The 20,427-nt window shown below is 50.9% G+C and overlaps 1 protein-coding gene across 2 annotated transcripts; it reads left to right on the top strand.

Annotated features, from left to right (window-relative positions):
- Positions 1 to 233: 233 nt before the first annotated feature.
- On the top strand, positions 234 to 15,715 carry Mfsd2a (MFSD2 lysolipid transporter A, lysophospholipid). Of its 2 annotated transcripts, none has more exons than XM_075945929.1 (14): positions 234 to 981; positions 2,545 to 2,676; positions 5,488 to 5,612; positions 10,556 to 10,694; positions 10,802 to 10,880; positions 11,362 to 11,519; positions 11,949 to 12,039; positions 12,161 to 12,282; positions 12,458 to 12,541; positions 12,918 to 13,001; positions 13,104 to 13,216; positions 13,422 to 13,565; positions 13,658 to 13,834; positions 15,256 to 15,715. In XM_075945929.1, exons 1-14 carry the CDS (start codon positions 889 to 891, stop codon positions 15,317 to 15,319), a joined length of 1,605 nt encoding a protein of 534 aa, XP_075802044.1. In that variant the 5' UTR covers positions 234 to 888; the 3' UTR covers positions 15,320 to 15,715. The 2 variants fall into 2 exon arrangements, with proteins under 2 accessions (XP_075802044.1, XP_075802045.1); XM_075945930.1 differs by having other exon boundaries at positions 746 to 981; positions 2,548 to 2,676.
- Positions 15,716 to 20,427: the final 4,712 nt, after the last annotated feature.

Below are 20,427 nucleotides of genomic sequence, written 5' to 3'. Positions count from 1 at the left end.
GAGGAGCAGAACAGGAGAGTCATGAGCACAGACTCAGGAACTGGACAAAACCTTCCTGGCCTGTACACTCTGTCATAACAGCTGCTGCTCTTCTCTGTGGTCCCCCTTTCCTCGGCTGTAAAATGGGGTTAATAATAGTACCACCCTCAGATGGAGTTCATGAGCACCCAATGAAATCGTGTCAAGCCTCTTAGAAGCTATCCATAAAAGGCTGCTGTGGCCCTGACTTCTTCGTAGAACTTGATAGCTTCCTTGCTGGAAAGGGCAGCCACTGAGCTGGCAAATTTTCCTGTCCCGTTGAAAAAGGTTCCCTAAATATCACAGGCAAAAAGAAGGAATGAGCGATCTTGAGATATAAAAGAGGGACATTGATAGTGAAGTTACAGCCTATGACTTCAGGTTTGGGGGAAGGGAGAAGCCACCTGACTCCAGCTTGTTAAGGGGGGGGGGGGGCATCGGGGTTCAAAAGTTATGGGCTAGCAGGCTCGACTCGGGGAGAACTCACTCTGCGGGACCTCGGGCAGGTCACTTTCAGCCTTGGGGTTCAGTTTCCTTGGGCGAGTCAGGTGGGTGTCTCAGCCTGGCTCAGATGGTTAGGAGCACGCGTTGCCGGATGCCGGCTTTGAGAACGTGGCTGTGCAGCTAGGCTCCGCCAGACGAGTAGGGCAGGCTCGTGCGGGGATTGGCTGGAGGCTTCAGGACCAAACCTTTAAGAGGCGCGGAGGGGGCACGCCAGTTTTCCTTGCCGGCGTTCGCAGTTTACTCAGTGCTGACGAGCGTGCTGGTAGCTGCGGTTGCGTCTACAACGGGGAGCCCCAGGAGAGTGCGGGCCAGCAGAACACAGGAGCATCCCGGCGTCCCGGTTCCAGACGGCGTGGCCCGCGGGTCATGGCCAAAGGAGAGGGCGCCGAGAGCGGTTCCGCGGCCGGACTGCTCCCCACCGGCATCCTCCAAGCCAGTGAACGGCCGGTCCAGGTGAAGGTGAGGTGCCGAGAGGAGGGTAAAGGGTTGTGGGCAGACCGAGAGGCGGGCACAGGGGCGTCTGAGATTAGGCTTGGTCTTTGGGACACTGAGGGGAGGGGGGTGTAACAGGGTACAGTGAGACTTGGAAAAAGAAGAAAGTCCAAGGGGTGCTCCGGAACCGGGGAGTGATGGAGAAAGTCTGTATATATAGCCCCTTTGCTCACCCCTACGCTGGGTTTGCGCCAAGAGCGGCGGCAACTCTACATGGCGTGGGGCTCTCCCTAGAGCTCTAGGTTCTCCTGTGCTGAGCCACGCTGTTCCTCTCCTTAGATCTGGGGAGATCCCCAAAATTTGAGAGTCCCCTTCTTTCTCGATCTCTTCCCCCACCCCCGCCGCCCCCTCTACTCTCACGTTTTAACTCTGAGAAGGGCCACTCAAGTTCATTCATAAGAACAAGGGCTCTGCTCTTAAAGGAGCCGCATACCGAAAGCGTTTGTGTGGCTCTAAGCGTTCAAGACGCACAGCGTTCATCGCTTGTCGCTTGTCTCTCGACTCTGACGGGTCCCAGCTCTGTGGATCTATTTAACCACCCCGGTGAAACCATGCCCCAGGAAAAGAATCGCTGACAATAGATCTCCTTGGGAGGTGCCTAACTTTTCCTTTTAATTTTATTAACTGATCTTGGAAGGAGCCAGTGAGCAATTATGCTGTTACCATGTATGAGTAATCTCTACTTTCCCCGGGCAACCTCAGCCTCCCCTAGTGCTCTGCCTGGAGAAGGCAGAGCCCTGCACCTGGAGCCCTTTCCACCCCTCTCCAAGGTCCCCTAGGAGCTGGAATGGGTTTGTGTCAGGGAGCCGGAGGGTAGGACTGCTCAAGGGTTTGTCTGGAGCTAAAGACTGTCTGCAGGGACCCGGGAACTTTGGGACAGATGGAAGGAACAGCTGTGGCTGCAGTGGCTCGATTGGGGCCTCCCCGCAGCCTTGGTGTCCTCACCCAGTAGGCAGGTGGATTCTTGAGGGGTGTCGGGGAGGGAGCCTGGGTTGGGCTCAGGCTGCTTTTGGCAGCAAGAGGATTTTCAGGTTGTGGCAGCTAGTGCAGGGTGGGAACCGGTCCACTGCTTCAACATGCTCTCTCTGAGTAACTTGGAAGGGAGCAAGGACTGAGGGCCCAGGAGATTTTCTTGTATTTGTTTGTTTGTTTGAGACAGGTTTTCTCTATGTAGTCCCGTCTAGGAACTCACTTTTTAGACAGGCTGCCCTTAAACTCAGAGACCTACCCGTCCGGCTCTGCCTCCCAAGTATTGGGATTAAATGCGTGTAACAACACACCTGGTCAGGAAGAAGATCCTTAAAGATGGAGGGTAACAATTTTTCTCAGAGTCTGGAGATGGGTGGGGGAGTCTGCGTTTAAGGGCAACTTCCTCTGGGGTAGGGGAAGTGGGATTTCCCAAGGTGGAGCCGTTCCTCCTGGCGTTCCTCCTGGCCCAGTTGGCTGGAGAAAGGGCTGTGTGCTTCTGGCACCTTCTAGGTTGGAGACCAGAATCCTGAGCATATTTTCAGTCTTTCCTTCTCTCCCCAGAAGGAACCAAAGAAGAAGCAACAATTGTCCATTTGCAACAAGCTTTGTTATGCAGTTGGAGGGGCCCCTTACCAGCTGACAGGCTGCGCCCTGGGGTTCTTCCTGCAGATCTACCTGCTGGATGTGGCTAAGGTGAGTGTCCTGAGGGCCTAGGCACCTCCAATATGCAGAGGTGGGAAGTGGTAGGCTCCTCTTGGTAGGTTCACCCAGTTTTCTCCGTTGGCAAAACAGGACCAGATCGTGTTCCTTGGCTGCCACTCAGGGCCCCAGTGGATGAGAAAGAAGGCTTTAGGAAGTGTCCAGGAAGGGGAGTCTTTCTGCCCCAGGAACCACAGCTGGCAACTCGTCCTTGCCTGGCAGGAGCAAGAGAGCCTGTGAGGGAGAATGGGACCCGTTGGTGACGCTGTTCTTAGAAGAGACTGGCACACCATGTCCCTGGCTGGAAGACAGTCAGCTGGCTTGGCTCAGGGTTTTTAGTGGGTGTTGCCAGGCTCTTGGAAGAACTGTATCCCACCCTCACCTGAGAAGTGGCAGCTTCGTGGTGGGCAGGGAAACCTGAAGGTGCGGGCATATGTAATGTGCCCCCGTACTTGGGGTCTCATCGGAAGAAGCAGGGCTACTGTGTGTATTTGAGAAGCCTTGGCCAGCAGCCTGGCATCTAAAGAATTCACCCTGTCTGGATGAGAGAGTGGGAGACTGAGTAACCATGGCTCCAGGGTGCCCTTGCTGGCTCTCTTCTGGGTAGCATCCCTGGGCAAGCGAGACATATTAGTGCATATTCGTTTCCGTTTGCAGGTGTGGAACAATGAGCCCCAGAAAGGACAGAAGACCCATTCAGTAGCTAGGTTTCAAATAGTTCCCATGGCTGGGCCCTAAGGGGGTTATAAATAAGAGGAACCTGCAGTTGAGCATAAAGTGGGGTTAGAGTAAGTGGGGTGACAGTTCGGGAAGGCTGCCAGCTTTCCAGAGCAGGGTTATAACAACTGGACATAGCAGCACAAGCCTGTTACCCCAGCACTTAGGTTAGGAGGAGGCCAAGACAGGAGGATTGGGATTTCAGAACCAGCCCAGGACCCTGTCTCAAAAACAAAGGAAAAGTCAACCAATCAATCAATCAAGGTTTTATGGATGAGGTTGAAACCGGAAATTCTGTATTAGAACCTAGAGTGTTTGGAGGTGATCAGCCACTTTCTAAAAAGCATCTATAGGGTAGGCATAGTGACACACATCTGCAATCCCAGCACTGGGAAGGGAGAACCAAGAGGAGGATCCTTCAAGTGAGAGCCCAGCCTGGTCTACTTACCAGGTTCTAGACTAGTCAGGACTACAAAGGAGACTGCCCCCCTTACACACACACACGCACATGCACAACACACACACGTGTGCACACACACATGCAGTGCAGTGTCATGGTGGGGAAGTCACTGAAGAGACTGCTCAATGGTTAAGGGCTTACTGCTTTTTTCAGAGGACCTGAGTTGTGAGTACCCATGCTAGGCCACTCGCAGCCACAATTGCCTATAACTCCAGCTCTAGGGGATCCAATACCTCTGGCCTCCTGTATTCATTCATACAGCACCCCCACTACACACACACAATCACATGATTTAAAATAACAAAATGAATTCTTTTTTTTTGTTGTTGTTTTTTTTTTTTGTTGTTTTTTGTTTTTGTTTTTTCGAGACAGGGTTTCTCTGTAGCTTTGGAGCCTGTCCTGGAACTAGCTCTTGTAGACCAGGTTGGCCTCGAACTCCCAGAGATCCGCCTGCCTCTGCCTCCTGAGTGCTGGAATTAAAGGCGTGCGCCACCACCGCCCGGCCCAAAATGAATTCTTAAAAAGAAGATGAAGAAAGCACCTATCAATTCCTTTTACCATACCCAGGATAAAGCCTGACCTCATAAAATACACTACAACTCATAACTCTTATGCAGCTGGGGAAACTGAGGCTCACTGTGATTGCCCAGTCATACTAGCTCTGTCATCAGGGGGTCAGGGCTCAGAGCTGTGAGAGGGAAGGAAGGAAATTATTCTGTGTTCATTTTGTTAGGTGAGATTTTTTTATGTGGATGGGTATTTTGGCTGGATGAATGTCTGTGTACCACTTCTGGGTACCATGTGTTCAGTGCTCATGAGGCCAGAAGAAGGTGCCAGATGATCCTCTTAGAACTGGAGTTACGGACAGTCGTTAGCTGCCATGTAGGTGCTGGAAATTGAACTGTGGTCCTCTGGAAGAGCAGTCAATGCTCTTAACCACTGAACCATCTCTGCAGCCCTGACAAGATGTTTTTAAGTGCATCAGAAGGAAGGAAAGATCCAGAAATGCTTCAAACCATCCTACTTTGATAATACAATTACCAGAGAGATGCTATTGTCATCACCATCATTATTATTAGTTATTATTATTGCTATTATTTTGCTTTTGGGAGACTGGATCTCTCTATGTAGACTGTCCTGGAACTCACTAGTAAACTAGGCTGGCCTTGAACTCACAGAGATCTGCCTGCCTCTGACCACGGGATGCTGGGATTAAAGGCGTGCACCACTATGCCCAGCTGCTGTTGTCATTGATTTTTACAGTGTGGGGGAATTGAACCCAACACCTCATCCATTCTAGGCAAGCAATCATGCTACCACTGAGCTAAACCTCTGGATCCGCCTCTGTCACTATTAAGAGCGTGAGTGAAACTGGGTGGCACACGCCTTTGATCCCAGCACTCGGGAGGCAGAGGTAGGTGGATCTCTGAGTTCAAGACCAGCCTGGTGTACAGAGAGAGTTCCAGGACAGCCAGGGCTGCACAGAGAAACCCTGTCTCGAACAGAGAAAGGGTTGAGTGGAAATGTTAAAGGCTGCAGGTGGGAGCAGGTCTTGACGGCCTGGCTGTGGCACAGAGGGAAGCCCCGCTGAGGTGAATGACTCTTCTTTGTCCTCTTCCCCGTGGCAGGTGGACCCACTCCCTGCTTCCATTATCCTTTTCGTGGGCCGAGCCTGGGATGCCTTCACTGATCCTCTGGTGGGCTTCTGCATCAGCAAGTCCTCCTGGACCCGCCTGGGCCGCCTCATGCCCTGGTAAGTAGAGACGCTTCTACCACGTGCTGAAAGCCAGGCTTCGCTCTCTGGCCCTAGGTCCTGTCTCTTGTCACAGTCTGGGGCTTGAGCGGAAGGAATGACACAAAAGCTCGAAGGTGTCAAAAGCCCAGGCTGAGGCCTTAGCGGCCCCAGACATGGACACTGAGACACCCAGCCAGTTATTTTGGTGAAGCTGGAACCCTCATTTCTTTCTCCCACTCGGCACTTCTATAGCGGCAGAAGTAGGTCTTTAGACCGGTCAGGAGCTTGCCTGGGTTTGAATGGCAGCTTCATGACCAACAGCTGTGCTGTCATGAGCAAGTTACTTAACATCTCTGAACCTTAGGTAAAACAGAGGTATGGTGAGGATTTTAATAGGGAAAGCACTCAAAAGAGTGCCGGGCAGGTACTGATATGCAAGTTGACATTCCTCCAGGGTGGTTAATGGTAGGGCACGTAGGGGCCATTCTGAGAATGGAATCGCGGAGCCAGATTCAGCCTGTGGGGCAAGTTGTGGGAGGCAGTTACCATAGATCAGACAGCGGTGGAGACGCACAAGACAGGCCAAGCCGCCGGGGCTCTGGTTCCCTCCAGGACATCCTGCTTCAGGGGGCGGGGGGTGTACCCCTTTCATCTCCAGCCCATCCAAGCTTAAGTGGGCGCCTTCCTGCCCCAGGGGCGCCCATACCTGGTCTCCGGCCTTCAAAGCTCTTCCAGCAGCTTCTGCACCTCCACTGTTTCCTTTCCCACGAGGCCCCCCACCCACCCCAATCCTGCCAGCCCCTGGCAGAAGCCCAGTTTGGAGCCTTTGATCCAGACCTCATGGCCAAGGGGCTGGAGAGGAGGGCAGGAGAGCCTTCTTTACCTGGGCAAACTGCTCAGGGAGCCCTGAGCGCCAGCCTGTGAGACTTGGCCCCATGCCGGCCTCCTGGCAGCTGGTGGAGGGCGGGGCCCTGCTCCCACATCGCCTCATGAGGCCCAGCCAATAGGAAGCCGCTGTCTGATGCGCTGCCGCCCAGGGTCACTCGCAGTCAAATCGGGTTCCTAGGCGGGCATTGCTGTTCAGCTGCCTGCCTAGGAGGATGGAGTGTTTGGGGAAGACTGAGGAGGAGCTCTGTTCTCTGAGGAGGCGATGTGATGGGGTGGAAGGAGGAGGAGGGCCAGCAAGGCCTCCCTGTGAGAGGGAGACCTGAGGACTTTTGCTTGGTCAGTTGTGATAGCTACTCCAGGAAAGTTGCTGGAAACCCCTTAGGCTGCTGTCTGGGTAGCAAGTGCCTGGGTGTGAGTCAGAAACGCATGGGCTGGCTCATAGGCTGAGGGGCCCTATGCATTCCTCCCAGGTTGCATCTGCTCAGGCCCAGAGACCATAAAGAGGCCGGGTCTGAGCCGGTTGGTTAGTGTTAGCCCTAGCTGGGTCTCCTCCCAGGTTAGTGCAGTTCCTACTCCAAAACCCCTCCTGCAAACCACCGAAAGGCTGACATTCCTTTCCCCAGAACTTCCTAAGGCCACCCGTGAGACCCCGTCAGCAGGGTCACACTGAGAGACTGAGATGAAGTGATTACCAGGCATTGCCCACTTGTGGCTCTAGCCTGTAGTTTCCCGAAGACCACTTCTCCTGTTGAGCCCTCCTGAAATGATCATGGCAAACACTTAATGCCCCAAGTACTGTTCAACATTTTTTCTGTCAACTTACTTAAGACTTGAGCCTACTTCAACCCACAGAGTTGAAGTCCTTACATTTGCCTGTGAGGTGTCCCATTTTCTCCACATTATCTCCTGATTCCATCTACCTTGCTCACTGCCCTTCAGCCCACGGGTCCTGCCTAAGGACCTTTGTACTGACTGTCCCCTGCCTGGGCCCACACTTGCCTCAGAGATCTGCAATGCAGACTCCCCGATCACATCCACGCCTTCTCAGTTACTGCCCTCTCAGCCGGCTGTGAACTGCACCCCAAGTCTCGTGCCTGCTGTAGCCTGCTGTAGCTTTAGCCTGCGTTAAGCTTTAGCCTGCGTTAGCTCTAGCCTGCTGTAGCCGACTTTCTTTTCTCCATGGCATTTGCCACCTTTTAATATGTTGTCTAACTGTATAAAGACAATGAAAAAAACCTCAAGCTTAGTATTTACCCTATTTATGGATTTATTTGTGGTAGAACTCAAATGCAGGGCCTGGCACATGCTAGGCAAACATTCTACAGCCTTGATCTTCGCTTTGTTCCTTGAAGACTAGGTTCCCTGTAGCCCAGGCTGGCCTCCGTGTAGCCCAGGCTGGCCTCCGTGTAGCCCAGGCTGGCCTCCAACCCCTGATTCTTCACCCCCTGAATGCTCAGATTATAGTCATGTGTCATCCCCTCCAGGCTCAACCCTTGCTTGGTTTGCTTTGTTTTTGAGACAGGGTCTCACTATGTAGCCCTGGCTGCCCTACTACCTGTTATGTAGACCAGGTAGCCCTTAAACTCACAGAAATCCACCTGCTTCTGCCTGCCTCTTGAGAGGCCAGCCAGGTCTACCTGATCACATAGAGAGATCCTGTGTCAAAAAAAAAAATGAAAAAGCAAAATCAAACATATGTGTGTGTGACAAATACATCAACACACGTGTGCGCGTGTACACACATAAACTGTATGAGTGTTTTGTTTGCATGTACACCTGTGCCTGGTACCTGAGGTCCGAAGAGGACACTGGGTCTCCGGAAACTGGAGTTATGAATGGTTGTGAGCAACCATGTGGGTGCTGAAAATTTAACCAACTAATAAAGACCTGAATGGGAGAAAAAAAAAGAAAAAATTTAATCTAGGTCTTATTTAAAATTTAATCTTAGGAGCAAGAACAAGTGCTCCTAATTGCTGAGCTATCCCAATAGCCCCTGTGCCCTTTATTTTTTTTTAAAGAGATCTCACTCTGTATCCCAGGTTGACTTTGAACTCATGATCTTTTTGCTTCTGTCTCTTGAATGTGGGTACTATAGTCCTGTAACACCATGCCCAGCTTTTTTTTTTTTTCTGTCCCGAAACAGGGTTTCTCTGTGTAGCCCTGGCTGTCCTGGAACTGTCTCTATAGACCAGACTGGCCTCAAACTCCACCTGCCTCTGCCTTCCCAGTGCTGGGATTAAAGTCATGAGGCATCACTACTTGGCTCTTTTAAGATGTCCAATAAAGTAGCATTAAGAACGTTCACATCCTTGTGTGACCATCACTGTCTTCCATCCCATTATTTTTTGTTGTTCTTTTTCTGCATAGCCCTGGATGTCCTGGAGTTCATTGTGTAGACCACGCTAGTCTCGAACTCACAGAGATCCTCCTGAGTACTAGGATTAAGGTGTGCGCCACCACCACCCAGCGTATCCTAATACTTTTTCTTCTTTTAAAACTAAAACTTGGAGTTCATCAAAAAATAATCCCAGAAAGGGGGACTTCATTGGGGGAGGGGGAGGGAAATGGGAGGCGGTGGCGGGGAAGAGACAGAAATCTTTAATAAATAAATAAATTAAAAAAAAAAAAGAAAAAAGAATCCCTGCGTTACCTTCCCCCTGTCAACCTGTCAAACCCTCCCTCTCTCCCTCCTTTTTTTTTTTTTTTTTTTTTTTTGGTTCAAGGAGGATATATGGGGGGGATGGTCAGGGGACAGTTTTCAGGAGTTGATTTGTGAATTTGAACTCAGGTCATTAGGAACAGTAAGCACCCTTAGCAGCTGACGTATCTTGCAGGATGAATATGAAACTATGGATTTGGTGACTCCCCTATAAGTTAAACTGTACAATACTTGTTTTTTAGAGACAGTCCTATTTCACTTGACCTATGAAGGCCAAGGTTCTGTGTTGTAGCATGTGTCAAGAGTTTTGTTTTTAGGGCTGACTATGCCGTTTTATGTTCACCACTAGAGTGAGTTCTGCGAGATCAACACACTCTTTTTCTTCATGGACACATCTTCAACATTCAGAATAGTTCTTAGCACATCATGGAGCTTCAGAAATACTTGGGCAAATGTTGAATGTAGGCAGTGTATTATTTCTTGTTTTCATTTCATATGTGAGGAAGTGACTCTCAGAGAAGTTAAGTAACTTGCCTAAGACTAAGTTTTTATAGTGACAGACTCAGAAATGGGTCCCAGAAGCATATGCAACACAGGACGTTCCTCTTCTTAAAAATATTTAGTGTGTGTGTGTGTGTGCGCGCGCACGTATGTATGTGTGTGCGCACGTATGTGTGTGTGCGCGCACGTATGTGTGTGTGTGCACGTATGTGTGTGTGTGCACGTGTGTGTGTGTGTGCACGTATGTATGCCTACACGTGCACATGCCGTGGTACATGTGGAGCCCAGAGGACAACCTGTGTTTCCCTTCCACCGTGCATGCTGCAGGGGAAAATATCAGGTTGTTAGGCCTGGCAGCAAGCGTTTTTACCTCCTGAGCTGGTCTGAGGCCTTCTTCCTTTTAACCTTTTTACTCTGCTGATGCTGTGAAGTTGGTCTAGCCTGAGGTATTAATAACCTCTCATGATGAGGTGAACTCACATGCAGGCCAGACATTTGTCCCCACCCTCCTTATAGTTCCGTGACTGGGTCCAATCCTCCCGCGTGGCTCTCCTCTCCTCCTTCACCACAAGTTGGCCTCGCCCACCCATTCTAGCTTCCCTGTGTGGGTACAAATGAAGCGTGGAGGGTAGAGGACAGTGCTAGGCCTGTTCCCTTCACAGGGACTCTCGCATCAGAAAAGATATGTCTCATGCTCCTTTCTCTCGGACCCCTTCAAGTTCCTTGCTCAGGATTTTGGTTCATGAACTTGGCCCCACTCTGGTCCTTCAGGCAAGGCCTTCAGTCTCTTCCCCTGAGGCTCTGGGTTGGGAGGTTCAGAGTTGAAATTTTCTTCTCTGTTGATTGGCACCTGAGGAACAGATTTGAGCTCTTAGAATTCTCCAGCCTCCGCTCAGACCCTCTCCTTCCTCAGGATCATCTTCTCCACTCCCCTGGCCATCATTGCCTACTTCCTCATCTGGTTCGTGCCTGACTTCCCACTAGGGATGGAAAGGTCGCATGGGTTCCTTTGGTACCTGCTTTTCTACTGCCTCTTTGAGACCCTGGTCACGGTGAGTGTGGGGTAACTAGGTGAGGGGCAGGAGTCAAGGGTGAGCCCTGGGGCCTCTGCGTGTCTCTCCATCCTTCTAACTGGCCGAGAGCTTCTCTTCTACAACAGTGTTTCCACGTTCCCTACTCAGCCCTCACCATGTTCATCAGCACAGATCAGAGTGAGCGCGACTCTGCCACGGCCTACAGTAAGTCCCTTCCCCATCAGCTTGGCCCTGCCCACGGGGGGGGGGCTGGACCGCTCTGCTCCTAGCCTACCACCACAGACACCTTGTACTTTGTGGGCCCAGCTCTTTGCTCTACTCATGTGTGTGCCTGGGAAGGTGGGGGAGGCAAAACCCCCTCCTGCCATCCCTTGTCTCTTCGATGCCGGGGATTGATCCCAGAGCCTTGTCTCTCCTAAGCAGTCACTTAACCGTTGAATTATATCCCTCAGCCTATGAAAGCATATTAAAAATATTTCAATCCCTTTATTGCTCAAGTGAGACTCAGAGGGATACAGGGACTGTTCTGAAGGTTACACAGAGAAAGGCCATGAATGTAGATTGAAATGTTATCACCCTGTCTCCTAGCCCAACTGACCTGGAGCCAACAGTGGTTCCCATCTGACCTGCTTCCCTGGGCCCACGGGCCTTGAGGCACATCCAAAAAGACCCTTTTCTTGTCTAGGGATGACTGTGGAGGTGCTGGGTACAGTGATAGGCACGGCGATCCAAGGACAAATTGTGGGCCAAGCCAAATCACCTTGCCTTCAGGACCAGAACGACTCTGAAGTGGCCTTAGAGGCTGTCAATCGCACACAGAGCACCGGCTCCCTCAAAGAAACGGTGAGGCTCCTGCTTGGGCAGGGCTTTGTTGGGGGAGAACAAATGGGGCGCTTTGCAGTTATCCTAAAAGTAGTAATAGAGCTAGTGTTTACTAATTTGTGGGCATGTGGTTAATATAAATAATAGTATGTACATATACCCACTTTATAGACAGCCTGGGAGGCTGAGTAACTCGTCTGGGGTCCCAGCGAGTTGCAGAGATGGGGGGAAGACTTGGGCTGTGGGCTCACACACTACGTAGTCTGGCCGTGTAACGTTTTGTATACTTGGACTTAGCCCAGCCTTGGGAAGCAGCAGCAGGTCCAGGATGACCCCCCCTGGTCCACAGATGGAGACAGTGAGGCCCCCACAGGAGAAAGGCCTGGCCTGAGATCGTGGAGTGGGGCTGCTGGGCTGAGATCAGACTGACCCTGTCTCTGTATGTCATAGCAAAATGCATACCTGCTGGCAGCAGGGATCATTGCCTCCGTCTACGTCATCTGCGCCATCATTCTGGTTCTAGGCGTGCGGGAGCAGAGAGGTGAGACACATCCTGCGGAGGGTTCAGCCCGCAGCCCAGGGAGCAGTGGTCCCCTTCTGCCTGGTCTTCAGGCTTTGGGAGGGACTTCTGCTTCCTTCTCATTATCCTTTCTGATCCCTAGAGCCCTATGAGGCCCAGCAGGCCGAGTCAATGCCCTTCTTTCAGGGCCTCCGGCTGGTCATGAGCCACGGCCCCTACGTCAAGCTCATCGCGGGCTTTCTCTTTACCTCCCTGGCGTTCATGGTGAGTGGGGCCTGAGATGCTCATCCTGAGAGGAGGTCTAATTGGATGGGGTTGGAGAGGATTTGGATTGGGGTGAGGCTGAGGGGCAGGCAGGAGGGAGTGGGACACATCAAGGTCTCTGGAATCCCCAAGTCACCTTCTCCCTTCCATTTCCTTGTCCTGCCCCTTTCCCCAGCTGGTGGAGGGCAACTTCGCCTTGTTCTGCACCTATACCTTGGGCTTCCGAAATGAGTTCCAGAACCTCCTCCTGGCCATCATGGTGCGTATAGGGCGTATGGTACTGATGAATGGGTCTTTGGACAGTTGGATGATACTTTCAGGCTGCTCCCTAATCATGATGGGGTGAGGGGGGGTTTCCCCGGACCTCACCGACAATCGCTTAGAGATGGTTATAAAAGGAGGATTTGAGTCTGAATGATTATGGTGCCCAGTACAGCAAAAACAGGATGCCAGCAACTTAGTGCAGCTTTGCGTTCGTATTTATGAACAGCCGGGAGGATGGCTTGCTCTCGGCTCCCCCAGGAAGCCGTCTGACATGCCCGTCAACTTCCTCACTGCCAGTGGCTGACCTGGGAGCATCTTTGGGGGCCTCTGCAGCAATAAACCACCTGCATCACCTTTTCTGTCACTCACAGCTCTCGGCCACATTCACCATTCCCATCTGGCAGTGGTTCCTAACCCGGTTTGGCAAGAAGACAGCTGTCTATGTTGGGATCTCAGTGAGTGGGGCTCAAGGGGTAGAGTTTGGGTTGGGTTAGGTGGTGGTGGGGTTACATACGGGAGCCTCCTAGGTAACCCATCTTCCTCATTCTCTGTTGCAGTCAGCAGTTCCTTTTCTCATCTTGGTGGCCCTTATGAAGAGCAATCTAATCGTCACTTACGTGGTAGCCATAGCAGCTGGTGTCAGTGTAGCGGCTGCCTTCTTGCTACCCTGGTAGGTATATACAGGCTCATAGAGTTTATTCCCCAGCATACTGGGGATTGTGCTCTGCTGGCTTATCCCCCTGCTCTTCTATGGGTCTGGGATGAGGCGGGTTTGCAAGTTCCCAGAAGGCAGTTCCTTCTCGTGGCCACAGATACCATACGGGCTAGCAGCTAGGTGGCGGTCACTCATGTCTGCCACCTCTCACTCTGCGTAGGTCCATGCTGCCTGACGTCATCGATGACTTCCACCTGAAGCACCCTCACTCCCCTGGCACCGAGCCCATCTTCTTTTCCTTCTATGTCTTCTTCACCAAGTTCGCCTCTGGAGTCTCCCTTGGTGTCTCTACCCTCAGTCTTGAGTGAGTGGCCTGTGAGTTTTGGGCAAGATTGGGGACAGGGTCAAGGTCCAGGCATTCCATCCTCACCATTCTTTGCCCTCTGGGTCCCACAGCTTTGCCAAGTATAAGAAGCAGGGCTGCTCCCAGCCAGAACAGGTCAAGTTTACACTGAAGATGCTGGTGACGATGGCTCCCATCATCCTCATCCTCCTGGGCTTGCTGCTCTTCAAGATGTACCCCATCGATGAGGAGAAACGGCGACAGAATAAGAAAGCTCTACAGGCTCTACGGTGAGGGCTGGGGAGTGTGTGTTTGTGTGTGTGTGTGTGTGCACGTGCATGTGTGTGTGTGCACGTGCGTGTGTGTGTGCATGTGTGTGTGTGCACGTGCATGTGTGTGTGCATGTGTGTGTGCATGTGTGTGTGCACGTGCATGTGTGTGTGCGCACGTGCATGTGTGTGTGTGCACGTGCATGTGTGTGTGTGTGTGCACGTGCATGTGTGTGTGTGCACGTGCATGTGTGTGTGTGTGTGTGCACGTGCGTGTGTGTGCACGTGCATGTGTGTGTGCACGTGCGTGCGTGTGTGTGTGTGCACGTGCATGTGTGTGCACGTGCATGTGTGTGTGTGTGTGCACGTGCATGTGTGTGTGCCCGTGCATGTGTGTGTGTGCACGTGCATGTGTGTGTGTGTGTGCACGTGCATGTGTGTGTGCACGTGCATGTGTGTGTGCACGTGCATGTGTGTGTGTGTGTGTGCACGTGCATGTGTGTGTGTGTGTGTGCACGTGCCAGTCTACGTTCTCAACTTGTGCCACTGATGGCTGGGTCCAGATCATTCTTAATTACACGCTAGGCACTACACTGACTGCCTTTGTATGTAGTTACTCCACAGGCCAACACTTTCTGAATGCCAGCATTGTGTTAGGAAAACCCAAATCAAACCAAAACAAACAGAAAAAGGCCAGGCCTGGTGACACACGCCTTTAATTCCAGAACTCCAGGCAGCAGAGGCAGGTGGATCTTTGTGAGTTTGAGGCCAGCCTGGTCTACGTAGCGAGTTCCAGGACAGCCAGGGCTATGTAGAGAGACCCTGTCTCTCAAACCAAACAAAACTTCCCGTCTTGAAGGAGCTTGTGTTTAGTGTGTGCTTCCAGACCCCATCCTTACCCACCACCTTCTAACAAACCCATTCCTAGGCAGCTGAGTTGATTTGTTTGCTTTGAGGCAGGGTTTCATTTATTTAGCTCCGGCTGGCATCAAACTAGTTGTGTTGCCAAGGCTAACCTGGCCCTGCCTTCTAGGTGCTGAAACGACAGCCACTCCCATGGCAAGATTCTTACGATTCCTATCCTGCAGATGAAGGGAATTGAAGTTGAGCCAGGAAATGTGGATAAGGCTTTGAGCCCTGCCCTGTGTTCTAGTTGCAGCCTGTACTCTGGTGCCCTCCGGTGTGGCCAGAAGTGATAGGGCAAGGTGGAGTGACTCATGCCACCATGCCAGCCAGCCAGAGCCACTGGCTCTCTGTGTGCCGTGCCCTTCGCTCGGCAGGAAGAGCTACCAGAAGTTTCCAGGCCGGCAGTGGGAATGAGGAAACTCCTATAGTGTACACAAGACTGACAGCTGACTTGGACTCCAGGGCCAAGATTCCTAAGGCGGGTGGCAGCAGAGGAGGGTCAAAACGCTCGGCCTGACCTGTCTTTTCTGTTGCAGAGACGAAGCCAGCAGCTCAGGTTGTTCTGACACAGACTCCACAGAGCTGGCCAGCATTCTCTAGGACCTGCCACACGTCACCTGAAGCTACCACACAAAGGACCCGGGGCACCAGGCAGCATGAGGCACGGGATCTTTTTGTCCTCACACTGAGCAGCTATTCTTCCTGTATCAAGACAGGGACCAAGGACTGGATGGAGGGTGAGCGGCCCAGGACGTCTGTGCTCACGGCAGGGCTGGTCGCTCTGTAACCTCCTCACCGCCTGCCCACAGGGCCAAGCCCAAGGGCTGCAACTGTGAATATGTCAAGGACCGACTGGGCCTAGCTCAGAACACTAATGTAGAAACGTTTTATACAGAGACTAATTAATAACTTAATGACTATGTACATAGTGATGTTTGTATGTATATGTCTGTGAGCTATTAATGTTATTAATTTTCATAAAAACTGGACAACAAAGCTGCCTGCTTCTATCTCCGTTCTTAACCATCCATGGAGCCCTTTGTTGTGACCCAGATAGTCCGTGGGCTCACAAAGCCACAGGTGCCAGGGAAATGGGACAGTGCGCCTGAGGGCATGATAGCAGCCTTGACTGACATTTACTCTGTCTTAGGTGCCTTGTGCTGGCTTGCCACACAGTTCATTGTGATCTCATTGGACCTGTGGAGCCCTTGTGTCGTGGCAGGACTTGTCCCTGTCTTAAAGATCAAAGATGAAAACCCAAGCTCTAGCATTGAAAGGGATGTGGCTAAAGTCACATGGCAAAGAATGATGTCGGTGGTGCTCCGTGTCATCTCTGGGAGCCTCTGAGCACTGTAGCCTCTGCTCCCCGTATCCCCATGTGTGAAAAATCATGTGTGTCTGTCACCATGTGTATACCCAAGCCTGTGGGGCTAGGTGTATTAGTTGTGGGTCTGTAGTGTCCCTGAAGACTTCCCATAACTGTTGTCAGTAATGTTAAAGGTGGAGACTATTTGTGTCCAGGTGTGGGTGTTGGGTAGTGGTGAGTCTGGTGGGGGAAGGCCTGTAACATTCCCACTGTAGCCAATTCGAGTTACTCTTGTAAGTTCCTGAGAAATTAATAGTTGGCTCTTACAAGTCCACAAGGATCACCCTACCATACCACTGGGTTGCACACACCCAAGTCAGGCTCTGAAAATACGGGAGTAAAGCTGGCAGGACCAGGAGTGACCCTGAGGGAAGTGTTGGGATTGATTTGTCCTTGTTTATTTATTTATTTGGTTTTTCGAGACAGGGTTTCTCTGTGGTTTTGGAGCCTGTCCTGGAACTAGCTCTTGTAGACCAGGCTGGTCTCGAACTCACAGAGATCCTCCTGCCTCTGCCTCCCGAGTTCTGGGATTAAAGGCGTGCACCACCACCACCCGGCTTTTTATTTATTTATTTTTGGATTTTCAAGACAGGGTTTCTCTGTGGTTTTGGAGCCTGTCCTGGAATGATTTGTCCTTGGATTCAGGGTCTGTGGTTATGGATAAACATAATAATTTTCGTAAAGTGCTTATTTCTTTTTCTTTTCTTTTGGTTTTTCAAAACAGAGTTTCTCTGAAGCTTTGGAGCCTGTCCTGGAACTAGCTCTTGTAGACCAGACTGGCCTCGAACTCACAGAATTCCGCCTGCCTCTGCCTCCCCAGTGCTTGGATTAAAGGTGTGCACCACCACCGCCTGGCTTCATAAAGTGTTTCTAATAGGCCCTGTTATGTTATACGTGTTCATACATACTAATTCATTTAGTCAGGAGTTCCCGACAAGGAAGCTGTTGCTATTATTCTGGTTTTACAGATGAGGAAGCCAAGGCCTGGGGAAGCTAAGTGATTGACAAAGGTCATCAGTAAATGGGTGGGTTGATTTAAGTCCACTGTTTGGCTGTAGGCCCCAACGTCTGTCACCAGTCACTTCACTGATGACGAGTTCTATCCTACTAGGCCAATCCCACGGCCTTTAAAATAGCTGCCATCTTCAGAGGCTCCCTAACAAGATAGGAGCCATGGGCAACTGTGTACTCAGGGATTTTTCTCCCTCCCCCGCTGCTCAGGGATTTTTATAATGTTTGCACAGACCCACTCCTGTTTTCTCTTCCCTTGATTCTACTCAGTAGCCACTAAGGCTTGTCTGCCTCTATTTATTTATTTATTTATTTATGGTGCCCCTGGGCATCAAACTCAGGACTTTGCTCAAGCTCGAGAATGCCCTGCCACTGAACCACACCCATAGCCTAAGGCTTATCTTTAAAACACTAGCAATAATAATAGCTACAATTATTACCTGGGGCCATGCCAATAGTTCAGCAGTAGAGTTCTTGGCTGCCACACAGGAGGCCCCTTGTTCAATCACCAGCGCTGCAAACCAAAACCCACAAAAATGATTTGTGTAAGCCTGCTCCTCTTCTATTGCTGCAATCACTTCTCAGACCTCTTCTCACCTGGGTCTTCATGCACCCGCTCCCTGGGGATCTCTGCGGCCCTGCAACCTCCTCCGCCTGAGATCTGAGTCCTTTCTTTAGCCCACCTCTTGATCCAATATATTCCCCTGCTTCAGCTCTGCTACCTGCAGTGCTCACCCAACAGGTCTTGGTTCCAGCAAGCCTCCCTCCGCGAGGCAGTTCTGGCACCTCCGCTTCCCTTGCCTCCCTTACCGTGCATGCGTGGTCTCTCACACACAGCCTGTGGCTAAGAATGGGAGGGTGGGTGTGCGGAAGTGGATGAATGAAAGCTGGCTGGAGAGTGCTTAGGTTAAAAGGCCAGATCTGGTTCCTCCGGGCCCTCTAATTTGCTCCTGTCTGGGTACTTCCCCAAATGTCCTATGAAGATTTAAACTGACAACCCGTGCTTCTCTTCAGTTCTGGGCTCACAGAAAAGTACCATGCTCTTTAAAAGCCTCTTCTATATTCACAGGAGTGACTCGGCGCTGGATACCGGATACAGAACCTAGTGAAAGAGGGAAAGTCATCTAGGATTCCAGAAAGCCTTAATCCAGAAGTCTCACTAATGGCCTCTAGGGGCACTGGCCACCCAGGCCCCTCTAGAGCCCTCACAATTCCCTCTCTCACGCTTCCTCATCCATTGGAAGACGCACTATTTGTCTTCCATCGGTCTGGATCCCGCATTACTGCAGCTACCGGTCTTGGCGCAGGGCCTAGCCCTCAACTATTTACATCCCCCTCCCCCGCACCAGCTCCCACCACTGCAGAGGACCAGGTGTGCTCTTGGCGCCACCTACTGGGATATTAGGACAAGACGGCCACATTGTTTTAAAAAAAAGGTCCAGATCAGGTCATTTATCTGAAATAGTATTCCATGTTTACAGGGAATCTGTCGTACGTAATGCACCTGCAGGCTCTAAAGACATTGGTGGACAGGCACAGGGCTTGAATTTCTGGTAGAGAACCACAGTAAACCGACAGAATATAATACATAATTTCAGGACGTAAGGCCAGCAAGATGGCTAAGTGGGTAAAGGGTCTCGCTACCAAGCCTGGCCTGAGTTTGATCCTCAGGAACCACATGGTGGAAGAAGGGACCTGCTTGTCACATGTTGTCCTCTGACCTCCACATATGTGCGCCATGGTGTATGTCCCTCACAGTACACATTAACAAACAAACTGACAAATTAAAAATAAAATGAAATACACAATTCTAGAGGCGAGAGAGTTGGCTTAGCAGTTAGGAGCGCTCGCTGCTTTTCCTGAGGACCCAGGTTAGTCCCAGCACCCTCTTCTGAACTATCTGGTACCTGCACACATGTGGTATTCACACACACACACACACACACACACACACGTCCAAATTAAGAAAAATAATCTTTAGCTGGGTGTGGTGACACACGCCTTTAATCCCAGCACTCAGGAGGAAGAGCAGGCAGATCTGTGAGTTTAAGGCCAGCTTTATCTACACAGCTAGTTCAAGGGCAGTCTGGGCTATGTAATGAGACCTCGTGTCAAGTAAAATTCACCAGAGGATGGTGGCACACGCCTTTAATCCCAGCACTCAGAAGGCAGAGGCAGGCGAATCTCTGTGAGTTCAAGACCAGCCTGGGCTATAAGAGCTAATTCCAGGACAAGCTCCAAAGCTATAAAGAAACCCTATCGCGAAAACAAAAAAAAACAAAAGAACAAAAACAGTGGGGACATGGAACCCCGTCCACACCTTCTTATGGGACAGGGTAGTGACACACAGCTCACAGTAAGGACATGGAGCCCCATCCATGCCTTCTTATGAGAAAGGGTAGTGAGTCACTACCTTCGGAGACCTGCAGCGTGGTCCCGTGCACCATCCCTTCCTGGGACTGGCTGCTCTCGGGACCCACTGCCCCCTGCCTGCCACCACATGGCCCGCTGCCTGTCACTGCCACTTGGGGACCTGCAGCATTTCTGCCACTGCAGCTACTTAGGGATCCCGCAGCATTTTATTTTTACCATTACACCGAGGACTATGAAACTGGTGTTTAGGGCAAGTAAGTAAAATCTTTCTATTTTCCTCACCTAGTAAGACTTGTATGCAAATATTTTACTCCCTCTTACCCCTTAAAGGCTCCTATCGCATTCCAGAAACCTGATGGCCTAGGGCAGTGACCCCTTCCTCTTTGGGGCAGAGATCCCTTTCCCTTCTTCCTTCACTTCCTGTTCTTTTGGGACTAGCCAATTGGATAAGACTATGAAGTGGATGACAGCCAATAGGGAAAAGACACGGTTCCGCCCTGAGTTTGCTCTCTTGACCAGGAATAAAGTTTTCCTTGTCCACACACTGCAGTTGGAATTGTGGTCTCTTTTATTTGAACCCCAAACTTATTTCTAGTGGAAGACTCAAGGAAGCAAGAGTAGAAGAAAAGAAAGCAGAAAAACTCAAAATATAGATATATATTTTAATTTTTAAAATGATGACACTGATCACGGTGTGTGTGTGTGTGTCTGTGTGTATCTGTGTGTGTGCGTATGTGACATGAGAGGGCACACATGCCATAGCATTGTGTGTGAAGGGCAAAGGATAACTTTGTGTTGTCTGTTCTTCTACCTTTGTGAAACCCAGCACGTACTTTATCTGCGCATGCATCTCACCAGGCTAGTAGGAAGACTTTTCTTCTTCCTTTTCTTCCTTTTTTTTTTTTTAATGAAGAAGCTGTTTGTGCAATGTTCCCAGAGTGAATGAAGTTCTGAACAT

The sequence above is a fragment of the Microtus pennsylvanicus genome, chromosome 13, assembly GCF_037038515.1.
Source record: "Microtus pennsylvanicus isolate mMicPen1 chromosome 13, mMicPen1.hap1, whole genome shotgun sequence".
Lineage (NCBI taxonomy): Eukaryota > Metazoa > Chordata > Mammalia > Rodentia > Cricetidae > Microtus > Microtus pennsylvanicus.
The sequence above is the reverse complement of the archived record's forward strand: the minus strand, read 5'-3'. Positions and strand labels throughout refer to the sequence as shown.

Bases quoted from the DNA above. Each gene is read 5' to 3' on its own strand.
- Mfsd2a (XM_075945929.1), top strand. From the start codon at position 889: ATGGCCAAAGGAGAGGGCGCCGAGAGCGGTTCCGCGGCCGGACTGCTC. The intron at 10,695-10,801 runs GTGAGTGTGGGG...CTTCTACAACAG, and splicing joins TCTTTGAGACCCTGGTCACG to TGTTTCCACGTTCCCTACTC. The intron at 13,835-15,255 runs GTGAGGGCTGGG...TTTCTGTTGCAG, and splicing joins AAAGCTCTACAGGCTCTACG to AGACGAAGCCAGCAGCTCAG.